This window comes from Drosophila navojoa, chromosome X, assembly GCF_054131105.1.
Source record: "Drosophila navojoa isolate 15081-1374.11 chromosome X, UAZ_NAV_1.0, whole genome shotgun sequence".
Lineage (NCBI taxonomy): Eukaryota > Metazoa > Arthropoda > Insecta > Diptera > Drosophilidae > Drosophila > Drosophila navojoa.
Window position 1 is genome coordinate 27,627,006 of NC_142895.1, and position 12,522 is coordinate 27,639,527.

Consider the following 12,522-nt stretch of genomic DNA (forward strand, 5'->3'; position numbering starts at 1 on the left):
ATGGAATTCTACATGAATAATCCAGACGGAGCAATCTACTACCCAGATGAGCTAGCCTTCCGTGCAGCCAACCCGGAAAATCGATTGCCGGCTGGCCAAGACGCTTCTGAAGCCTAGATACAAATGAAGGAGAAACTCAACTAACCCAGCTAACCCAACTGAACTGAATATATCAGCGATTCACCCTCTCTTGTGCTCCAATGGGCAGCACACTTCAATAGACGAATATATCCATCAGCGATTCTTCCTCTCTTGTTAATCTTATTGCTATTGCTGAAACTGTGGAGCCATCTGGCTGTCCTTAACTGCAAGTCAGAGTATAATTTTGTTGTCAAAGTGTATAGAACAGGCAGAAGGAGGCGTGGCTAGCCCTCTGATTGATTTAGCCCCCCGCCGTCTGCTCGAACTTTCTCTTTCAAATTGTTAAATATTCAATAGGCATCGCTCACTCACCTGAGAGACCCGCGTCGTTGATGCTTGAGGTGGATGTGGAGAAGCCGGGCAGCTTGCGCCATCCCTTGCGGTTCCAGAAGCTGCGCGCCTTCGACTCGGTGGGCACGCTGGGTCCTGGATCTTCGGCGGCGCGGATGCGGGCGCAGCTGAGAATGCGCCGGCCGCAGGAGGCGCGCGCCAGGAAGCTACAATTGGAGGCGGAGCTGCCGCCGATCGTCGCCTCGTCGTAGGCGGTGGCCCGCTGAAAGGAGCGACAGCTCTGTGTGGCATACGAGGCGGATGCCGTGGGCGTTTGGCGGGCGCACTTGATGTGATGCGTCTTGCTCAGCCGCAGGCTGCCAATGTAGCTGGCGCCGCTGCTGCCGCTGAAGCCGCTGTCCAGGTCGCAGGCGGCCGGCAGGGCGTTGTGCGGATGCGCGCCCTTCAGCGTCGCCAGCAGCTGCTCGATGCCGGCCGCGTCGCTGCTATCACAGATATTGTCCGCCGAGGTGGAGGTGAGCCTGGCCAGCACGGCCGGCTGCCCGCTGGTCGCCGTCACGCACACCGTCGGGCTGGGCTTGGGCGGCGTGCCGGAGGCGCTGGCAGCCGCCGCCGGGGCAGCTGGCGGACTGCACTTGGGCGGACTCTCGGGCATCAGCATGGCCTCCACGCTCAGGTTCAGCTCGCCCAGGATCTTGTGATGCCGATGCTGCACGCGGCGCAGCTCCTCCTCGACCAGCGTCTGGTTGAGCGAGCCCGCCGAGTGCGAGCCGACGGCGCAGCCCAATGGCTGCTGCTGATGCTGCTGATGCTGCTGCTGCTGCTGCTGCTGTTGTTGCTGCAGCTGCAGCTGGAGCTGGAGCTGCTGCGTCGCCTTCCTGCCGGTCGCCGTCGACTGCAGCGCAGCCGCGTTGATCTCCTCGTAGAAATTCTCGCTCTGGCTGCTCGTGCTGGCGGTCACCTTGTGGTAGCGCGTCTGGTAGGACTGCAGCGTCGCCGGTGACACCAGCTGCTTGTTCTTCTTGCCCTTGGACAGCAGCGCGCGTATCGAGTTGGGCGGCGGCGGCGGACCCGTCTCGGCGGCCTGTGCCGCCTGTGCGCCGCCGCAGCAGCTGCCGCCGGCGCCGGCGCCCACGACGCCGCCGCTCGCCGCGCCGTCCGGCTTGGGCACATTGGAGTGGCGCATGGCGGCGCCCGGCTCGTAGTAGGCATATGAGTAATCGTGCTGCTGGTGGTGCATGTGGTTGAGGCTGGCCGCCTGCTGCAGTGCGTTCCATTTGACCGCCGCCGAGTCGCTGCCCTCGCGGCCCAGCGTCTTGCTCTGGCGCGCCAGCTGGCTGAGATGATGGGGCGAGGCGTCCTGCTGCTCGTTGCATATCTCGATGGCGTCCGGGTCGGGATCGGGGTAGCGCGGCAGCAGCTGCCGCCGCCCGTTGCCGTTGACAGCGATGCCGCTCCCAGGCCCACTGCCCGCCGTGCCGCTGCCCAGGCTGCTGCTGACAATGGCCGCCACGGCGATGGGCGAGCTGCCGGCGGACTTGTGCAGTGGACTAGTGGCAGCCGGCGGCGGATAGTCCGGCGGCGGCGGGAACTGCAGGCAGCCGGCGCTCTGCTTAGCCGCGGCCACGTTTACTCCCAAGCACAGGCCTTTGCGCAGGCCATGGATGCCCTCCAGTTGCTGCTGCTGCTGCTGTTGTTGCTGCTGTTGCTGCTGTTGTTGCTGCAGCTTTTGCTGTTGCTTGAGCCGCTGCAGCTGAGTCTGTTGCTGCGTGTAATAGTTTTGATTGGCGGGCTGATGCGAGTGCGAGTGCTGATGCGTGTGCTGATGCTGCTTTAGCTTTGTGTGGGTGTGCGAGTGCACGTGCAGCTTGGCCAGATGGTGGGCATGGCTGGGATGATGGCTGCCGCTGTTGCTGCTGCTGCCGCCGTTGCTGGTGCCGCCGTTGTTGTTGTTGTTGGTGCTGCTGCTGTTGGTGGTGCTGCTGTTGCTGGTGGTGTGATTGTTGCGTCTGCTGCCCAGGCCCAGGCTCTCCATGGCACATGTTGCCGCCTGATGCTCCACTCGCTAGGCGCTGTAATGAGTCGAGTTAGCGACAATTAACTAAGTATTTCAGTAGCAAAGTGCTAAAACAGCAGCTGCACGAATGCCCAAACAACTTCCTGAGTCTTCAGCTGGCCTGGCTGCCATTCAGCCCCAGCTGGCCCCAACCCCAGTCGCTGGCACGCTTCACTGGCTGCTGAGCCAAAGCGCGGAGCATTCAAATGCAAGCGCGCTCGCAAGCGAAGACTCGCATTCCATTTAGCGCCCAGCCAGACGGACAGCCACCCAGCCTGGCTGGCATCAGCTGCCAGCGGGCATGCATACATGTCCTCCACATGCCAAGCCCCTATGAATCTGCGGCAACACCTTCTGCCCCTCCGTCCGAGAGCGAGAGAGAGAGAGAGAAAGAGAGAGATTAATTGCCGCTAATTAAGTGAGTCTTTGGATGCGGCTGCAATGCGACGACGACCTCCTCTGGCCACGTATCCCAGCTATTTGCCCGCCACTGGGCCTTAGTTTTTCTAATAGCTTTTTATATTCGCCGAGGCATAAATTGAAAACATCGCGGTTAGCAAAAATCCCATAAATAGTTAGGGAGCAGCATCCGCACGACTTGGCGATGCTCTATACAAACATAGGATGTGCCAAATAAATAAAAGACAAATCAATCAAAATATAAGTGCGTAAGATCAGATTGTGGATGCAATGAGTATCATGGGAGTTTAAGAGGATCCTTATGTTCTGTACAAAGGAAGTGTTTCCTCTGAGTTGTAAAGCCCAGAATGTATGAAGCGAATTCACGAATATTTTATTTTCAATGTACTTTATAAAGTGGGAAAGGCATTCAGAGTAGAGATGGAATTATCGACACTATCGATGGTAAGGCATTATCAGGAATCCTACAACACGAGAGCCATGAGTAGCTAAACTTATTGAAATTATCTAACAAGAACATACCCAAAACCTTCGTTTAGTTGCTGCTCCAATTTAAAATAATAAAATTGATTTATTAGGAATGAGGTATATATGTATAAAACATGCAAATATATATACATTTGATATATGTATCTAGATTTGGTATTTAAATCCACAAATGTCATGGAAGACAATTAAGAGTGCTCGTGTCGGGAGTGCATGACTGCGAGATACCCTGAACCTTGCTCCTGTTTAAGCATTGTGAGTATGTCTACAAAGACAATTTCTATCTTGAGCTAATATGAGCAGTTTTTCAAGGTCTGAAGAACTTTTGAAAACATTTAGTGCGAGGTAGAAACTTTAACTCATTAAGTTGTACCGCTATTACGTATATGGATATACGCTAAATCGGTTTTATATACAGAATCCTGATGAAGTTGTTAAGATTATATCGAATTGTACTCAAATCCCAGCCATTGAATAAAGTATTGAAAATACAAACTCCTCGTGACATAAGTGCAGCGCCTAAATATCGGGGTCTTCCGATAAAAAAATAAATTCAAGTGCCTAAATTCTGTGATTTGCGAGATGTTAGTGTTCAAGCAGACGGACGGACAAAGGACCGTAGCCAAATTCACTCACTGGATTGGTCTCATCGAGATTTAGTATACATATGTACCATGCCTCGTTCTGTCTGTTGTACATACATACGACTATTTATGACAATATTTATTCCAGTCCGAGGGACTACTGCACAGATTATTGCATTTCTTCAAGTTCTAGGGTAGACCGATAAAATTCTCCTATTCATTACTAACATAACTGTCTAATATCTGGAATAAGATTTGTTTTTATTGCATTGCAGCTTATACATTTGTATTGGCTATGAATAAACACCTGCCAATAGAGCAGGTGCTAGAAGACCCAATTCCATATATCCTTAGCACTTGTCAAGTCAGAAGAAGCTAAAAGTTCGCCAGGTTGTTCAGCGTTAATATTGCAGACATTTTATGCATAGGTGATAAATGAATTGTCGGAAAGCACATATACCTTTATCTAAATGGATTTGGTTACTAAAGATCTATAGACACACATTGACTCCAGTCTCTTTCTCTCTCTCTCTCTCTCTCTCTCTCTCTATACCTTCAACGATCATTTGCCCAACACAAATCATGCAATTTACGCTCATTTCCAAAGAGAGCTTAGGCTACACACGAAACGAAAAAATGATTGCCAACGTTTGCTGTTCGTAATAAGTTTAGCTATTTTAGTGCGGATACAAGCGATCCGCTACTAAATGATAATATCAGTTTGTGTGACAAGATTATGGCCGAGATAAGGTGCATGCAGGCGGGCAGACGGACGGACGGACGGACAGCAATGAGCAGTATGTTGAATATAATGAAGCTGACGATGATAATGCCACCAAGTTATGACTGCATAGCAGGTTGATGCCCACGAGATCCCAGGCAGAGGGAGATAGAAGCAAAGCGTAATTTGAGACACTCTCTCTGTCCCTGTTTCTGTCTCTGTCTGTCGCTGACTCACTACAGCTCAGCCTTTGCTGCTGGCTGTCTGTCTGTCTGTCTGTCCGACTGCCTGAGTAACATGAGACGACTCTGAGAAGAACATGAATGTTTGGCCACTGAGACATTGGGACAGCATCGAGCTCCGGTTGGCACAGCGGGTCGCCAAATTAGCGTCTAAATTTAGCCACTCATCCATTGAATCAAGCTCAGCGGGCGTTGATATTGAATCAAAGCAGCTCCGCCATTAAATGGAATTATAGCGCTGAGCCAATAATCCCAGCTCCGCACCGCAGACCCACTGTCCGACTGTCCGACTGTCAGCAATTGCACGCACTTGAAGCCACGCCTGCAACATCGGGTGCCCCAAAAGCCTTGTCAACAACAAACGCTTGCTACACACAAAAAAAAAAGAAGAGTAAACGAGAGAAGATTTGTAGAAATAAGCCAAACAGAAGCTGCAAACTGTGGCAACTCTGCTAGCTGTAGGCGAGCAGTCAGGAGTTGGCAGCAAAAAGCACTCAAGCTGTCAGCCCAATCTCTGTGGAAGCAGAAGTCCTGGCCAGAACAATGTTTATGCAGCTGAAATGGGCGTGTGCGTGTGTGTGTCTGTGTGTGTGCGTGTGCGTGTGTGTGCTCGTTAGTTTCTCTCACTTTGTTTTTGTATCTTCCGTTTTGTCAGTTGCATCTATCCATGTCGAGTCGCACAGGACATGCTTTTTATATGTGTATATGTATACCCTGTAAATGGCAATTCAGATGAGAAATCACAACTATAGCTGAATCGACTCTCTTCATATCAAAAAGGACATCCCTAATGTTTTGCATACTCTTCGAGGGTATCTTCTAGCCCAGCCAATGCAGTGCAATGGAATTACAAAAGAAAGTGAAGTGAAAAACACATGCGATGGAAAAATCATCAACAGTTTCCTGGTCCGTGCATGGGGCTACAGTTCAGAGACTGGCCAATTAGCCTGCGGTTGTGGCTCAAGACTTTCGCCGGGCAGCCGAGGCGATTCCTGCTAATTAGAAACACCGTGCAGAAGATGACTGCATATGCAAATATATCTGCTTAAAGAGCGGCAGCCCACTCGCCTCTGCCATTGGCAGCCGAAAGTAATTTAGCTCGGGATGTGCCAAAGTTCCCAGCCAGCAAAATATGGCATTGTTTGCTTTAAAGCGCAGCGAACGAGCCGCAAAAGGGCGTGGCGTGGGCTGCAGTGGGCTGGGGTGAGGTGGCGACGGGGATGGACAGCAGATGCGTGTTCTATAAGAACATGAATGAGTGAATGAGCGAGCATAAAGTCGCGAGTGGCTGAAGAGGTGGCGTGTTCTGAAGAAGTCCCAACAAATCTACATACAGACATAAATAGCAGATATATATGTATGTATATGTATATGTATATGGATGAATGCATACAAGCACGCACACATAAGTCAGTTCGAGTAGATGCGTGCAGAGCACAAACAACAGCAAAACGCATCGCAATAATTATTCGCAAAACGAGAGGATGCAGCAGCAGCAGCAGCATCAGCAGCAGCAGCAGCAGCAGCAGCAGCAGCAGCAGCAGCAGCAGTTGCCGCAGCATGTTTCTTCTATCATATTTACAATTTGTGTGTCGCCAATGCACTCAGGCCAACCCCAGGCGGAACAAAAAAAGCTGCATCGTTGCAAAATGCAAATTGAGCTGGAACTGGGCCTGTAGCTGGGGCTGCTGCTGCTGCTGCTGCTGCTGCTGGTGCGGGGATGGGAGCAGGGGCAAGGCGGCAACCTGATAGCATCATGCGAGCGCGAACAAGTAATTAGAAAATATATTTAAGATGTTGCCTGCTACTGCGCTAACAGCCACGATTCCAACTTCGACTCCATCACCAACTGCAATTGCTTCGGCCTCGGATGATGATCATCATCATCATCATCATCATCATCGTCGTCAGCGTCGTGATATTTATGCTTATGCATTCCGAGGATGCGACGCTGAAACAACTGCAACTGCAACGGCAACTAAAGTGGCGGCAATGCCAAAGGCAACCCTCGGGGCAGCGCCCCTCGTCTTTTCAATTGAAATGCTGCACTTACACTCACACACTCAAACACTCACACTCACACTTGAGCACATTGCGACTTTAAGCATTTCAAAATTTCATTTATAACCAAATCGCGCACGCCATCAACGTGCTGCCGCTGCATACCCTGTCTGGGGGCCATGCGAGTCGCTTCACTTACAGCTGAAGAGAACATTTAACTGTTTATTTATTTAGAGGTAGGAAACAATAGAAAATTCTGGCTAAATTATAGAGCAAAGCTTCGGCTATGGGTGCATTCAGCATTTCTATATGTGTTTGTATTTTTGTAAATACGTGAAATTATGGTATTATTCAAGCAAATTCTAAGAATATTCACATAAGATGCCAACACTATCAATCTATCGAATATACTTTCTTAAATGAATGCCTTTAGTCTGGGATGTCTAGTTAAATGATATCAAAAGCATAACTAATAGCCTTCACTCAATTTAGGTGATCGATCGCTGTCATTGCCAGAGTAGCATCAATCACGAATCTTATTAATTTTGTTACTTTTTTTCATGCGATTTTTTATAATTTACTAAAAAATATAATGGTTCTAAGATGTTAAGTAAATCAAGATTTTATATAAATTAATTCGTAATACGTGTATATGTATCTTCTACCCATCAAAAATGGAAAATCAGAGTATAATGTTTTTGTGAAAATGTATGTACCAGACAGTCGTGGCAAACCCCATAAAGTATATTCATATATTTAATATAAGGTTACGAATTGAGTCCATTTTCCATATCTGTCCGTCCGTCCATCTCTCTGACCTTAAAAGCTATGTATAATAAATAGCTAAGGACTTGAAACTTTACATTTACATATATTAAGCTAACGAAATTTCTCGATAACTCATCCAATTTCTTTGTAATCGTCAATAATCGTTAATTGGATTTCATCTTTAAAGTCTAATTCGATAACTGTTTGAGCTAGAGATTACAAATTCACTGTGTTGGGCGTTGTGATTTACTGATATTGGCGCCTTTTCGCACCAAATTGGGAAAAAATAGTTGAGGTAGTAACTTGTGCTTTGTCAAATAAAACTATTTAAAATATCACATTCAAAATTGATAATTTCGTACATTTGCCTAACATTTTGAGTTTGAATTTAATGTTTGGCCAGATTTACAATTGCTTTAGTAACTTAGGAATCGTTGATCAACTATTCCATATCTATGGAATACACTTTGTAATCATTTAGGCCCACAAAAATGGCTCACCTCTATCATTTGGTCCCCATGAAGCCCCTGTAATAATATATACCCCAGATAGGTAAGTCCTCCTCTCTTTACATATATATGTATACATATACATATATATATATTTAATATGTATTTAAAAAATAAGATTCGTGTCACTGACTGAGCCAGCCGTGTGCGAGGGTATTTAGTGTGAGACGTGTCCGAGTTCGACTGCGAGTCTGAGGCGATGTTGCGATGTTGGAGATCTGCTTGCCGATAGAATCGCTCGTTAATTTACGAGTTAAATGAGACGCGCAATTGTCATGCTATAGACATTCGTAGATTGCGGGGGAGAGAGACGAGTCACAGAACGGGGGCTCAATGGCTAATTGGGGCTGGCAGCTTGCCGACTGCAGCAACAACAGCAGCAGAAGCAGGAGAAGCAGCAGCAGCAGCAGCAGTAAAGCCTTTGTACAGTTTTATAGTTGGCCATGCCACCCCTGTTGTCAGTCGCTTTCGCTTATTGTTGGGTGCATTGACTTGGACTACACTCGGCGTCAGGCGCATCTTTCTATCAAGCCGTTTATTCCTGTCATCATATCCCTGCGGCAACGCGACGTATGCGTGATGCATTGTCAACAAGTGCGGCAATGACAGCCCCGCTCCTCCGGCAGAGACAACAAAGAGCCAGCAGCAGCAGCTGCAGCTGGAGCTGGAGCAACGGGAGGAGCAAGTGGGGCTGGCTGCTGTTATGGCTCCTAGTTTCGAGGCATGTGGCCACATAAAGCGTAACTAGATGGCTGCATATTTGGTTGACTTAATGCCAAGATTCTTTAGCTGCGATAGCTGTAATGCTGTGTGCTCTATCTTCGCCCGCTGCTTTGTGCTGCCTTAGAAATCGCTGCCTCCACGGCAACCGACAGCAGTGCAATGTGTCTTTTTAGCACTTACTGCACCACCGCCGCCCACTCCCACGCCCACTCGGAGCTCTCATTGAGCCACTCAGCTGAAATATCAGCTCTCCCCTAGCTCCGCTATGGCTGTGTGTGTGTGTGTGTGTGTGTGCATAGACATAAGTAAGTTGTTTCCTTTATATTTTTATTTATACCCTATACATCTGGCGGCAGGGCGAAAAGGGCTTAGAGCAGCCGAACTAGGGTTTTGGGGAATGCAGGGTATGCGCTGTGGTGGCAAAAGCTGCATCAGTCGAGATGCTTTCCTATTTGCTGAAACTTTAATGAAAGTCAAAGCCATAAGCAGGACGAGTGCTCGAGTGCGCCATTCCCAATCTGCAGATACCCTCTAAACACCGAGACGAACAGAATTTATTGGTAATTTTCCAAATTCCTTTTATCGATTTCTATATATCGAATCAATTTCATCATCATCTTATCAGAGACTTCAGTTTTATTGGTGGAGCTAAGACTCTAACTTAGATTTCATGTGCTAGAGGAAGATTACTCTTTAGCCTAGTTTTCTATCGATGGACTTATAAATCTGCGTTTGACACCGATAGCAATATGAATATGGCAGTGTTAACGGAATAAAGGGCGTTGATATTAGCCGTCTAATACATACATTTACCCACACTACATATGAAACCAATTCTTCTTCTCCTTCTTCTTTACAAAACCTATTCAATATGCAAATTTAATAAATGAAATTATAATGAAATGATCGCTATAAATTGGTTGTAGGTGTAAGAGCAAAGCTATATTTCCAATACCCAGTATACCAATGGGTTAAGAGAATATCACATAGCATTTATTTTCATTATGGATCTCAATATCGAAGGAAGAGAGCTAATTACTTCGAGTCCAATGAAAGAGCCAAAGACTATATTTGTTTACTTGCAAATAAATTAGATATTCAGCATATTGAAAACATATGGGCAAAGTACCTTCAAGTCATGCACTCCCAATTAAAGACTTTGCTCATTCTATATTGTGCATATAAAAGCATTGCAATTTCCTCTCAAAGAATGTTCCATGGAACCAGTGAACGAGGGGCAAAGAGAAGAGAGGTTGCATAGAGAGAGAGTGAAAGATAAAAGGAATGGAATGGGCAAGCAGCTATGCTTATGCATCTATGCCCTAGCAGAACCTGTGAACATGTCAAAGTGTCGTTTTCATTTAGCCCGTATCTATGTATATGGAATGCTTTCACTTTTCGTAAGTAGGCTTTGGCTTTGGCTTTTGCTACTTGGCATTAGTCCTATATCAGTATTTGTCATTGAGTCGAAGTTTTATTGGAAAACTGAAAGAACAGAAATATCCGAATTTGTCGTACATCTGTACAAATTAGATCTTCAGGTAAGTTGCAATCGAATGAGCTGCACAGGCAATTAATCGATGGGTAACTCAGGCAAATTCAAAATGGAAGCTGTGGCTGACTTCTTGATGGGACTTTACCATCGCGCCAAAATGAATATCATGTGGCTGTTTTCCGATTGGCTTGGCAGGGATCAGCGTCTGCAAATGGAATCGGAACTATATAACATTCCATTCAACGAGCTCCGCGAGCTCGGCGAGGAGATGGAGTTCTACATGAATAATCCAGACGGAGCAATCTACTACCCAGATGAGCTAGCCTTTCGTGCAGCCAACCCGGAAAATCGATTGCCGGCTGGCGTAGACGCTTCTGGAGCCTAGTTACAAATGAGGGAGGAACGCAACTAACCCAACTGAACGATCGCTCGCACTGTTCCAATGGGCAGCAGACTTCAATAAACGAATATGTCCAATCAGCAACTTTCACTCGATTGTTGTGCTTTGTTGTTGCTGCTGTACTGGCTTTGTTGCTTGGCGGGTCTATTTTTAGATTGACCGAAATTGTAGCCACTTAACAACACTCTTAACAGCAACTGGCTATTGGTTGAACAACTGGCTCGTTGGTCTAGGGGTATGATTTCCGCTTAGGGTGCGGGAGGTCCCGGGTTCAAATCCCGGACGAGCCCAATTTCGATACGTTTTTAGTTCAACATTTTTTAGTTTTATTTAACATAAAAAACTGACTGAGCAAAAGCTTGAAAGCTCACACTCGACCAGTTAAGAGAAAGAAATGCTTTTATAACAAATTAAATCCATTTTCGTTGCTCCGTCAACGTCGTAATCAGAAGTGGGTATCTTGGAACATGCTCATGATTATACGTAAAATGTTTCTAATAGTGGCTTTGCGCTATATTAGTCATATGTTGGGGCTATATTTTAAGTGAAGTGATGAGTGGGTGATTGGATTACATATAAATACTTGTATATAAATGTGGATATATCTATGCATTTTTCTATCAAGTAATCTCAATAATATAGAGTAAACTTTATTACTATATATATGACATTTTACGAATCATTCATTGCTTTGCATTACGCTAAAGTCGTATGAACGGCTCAATGATAGCCCTTCAATTAACGTACTGGGCACAGTTATATATGTAGATTAGGCTGTTCATTAGTATATATACATATACACCGTATTCTACTCACATTTGTCAACAAAATGTGACTTCCCTCCAGCGAGATATTGAGAGGACAGCCTTAGATCATATCGAAGGAGTTGAAGTTGGATTATGCGTTCAGGTTCAAAGCACTTTCCGCATGATGAGGGCGAGGGTTGCGCAGTTTGTTTTGTGTTCTGGTCTTCTGGCATTTGACCGTTTGACACTTGGCTAGAAATTCGAATGGCACGGGACGAATGGATACGAAGTCTGTTGCTTGACGGGGGAGTCCTGGCCATGTTTCGTAATTATTTAAAAAGCAAACTACGCCCACACACACACTCACACACACACACACACACACAAATGCACATGCATACTTGTGCCTAGGCGCATTTATAATTGTGTGTGCTTTCTATTGTTTAAGCATCCTTGCGGCAGTGGCAGCAGCAGCAGCAGAAGCAGCAGCAGCAGCAGAAGCAGCAGCAGCAACAACAACAACAACAACAGCAGCAACAATGGCAACAACGCAGCAGGCGGTCGTTGGGGCAGCTTCCTTGACAACTTTGAAGGCTGTCGGCAGGAGTTGGAGACTGCGATTCGGGCATGGGTCACCTGCAGCAGCAACATCGTCAACATCATCATCATTGCCATCTTCTTTATTTTGTGCACTTATGCGCCTTTACTTTGTGCATAATTTCTTAAGCAGAAGCAGAAGCAGGAGCAGCAGCAGCAGCAGCCCCAACGTGGGGCATGCGGGAGCAATGCACTGAGCTGGGCTGTAGGCTGTTGCCTGCCGCCGCCCGTTGGCCATTGGCCTTGCCTGCTTCTGATTTGCAAAGGTGGTATTGAATGAATGATCATTCGATACAATTCAGTTGCAGCATGTTGCACGAACAAATCACGGCGAACCGCCCT

The 12,522-nt window shown here is 46.9% G+C and overlaps 1 protein-coding gene and 1 non-coding gene across 2 annotated transcripts in view; one reads left to right on the forward strand and one right to left on the reverse strand.

Moving 5' to 3' along the window:
- Positions 1 to 12,522, reverse strand: part of LOC108656729 (uncharacterized) — a 134,984-nt gene that overhangs the window by 104,893 nt on the left and 17,569 nt on the right. Inside the window, exon 2 of the mRNA XM_089264937.1 lies at positions 454 to 2,504. Within this exon, the coding sequence (XP_089121063.1) occupies positions 454 to 2,467 (2,014 nt within the window). The 5' untranslated portion in view covers positions 2,468 to 2,504. The remainder of the gene's footprint in view (positions 1 to 453; positions 2,505 to 12,522) is intronic.
- TRNAP-AGG (transfer RNA proline (anticodon AGG)) lies at positions 11,056 to 11,127 on the forward strand. The gene has a single exon. It is a non-coding gene; the product is annotated as a tRNA-Pro (tRNA).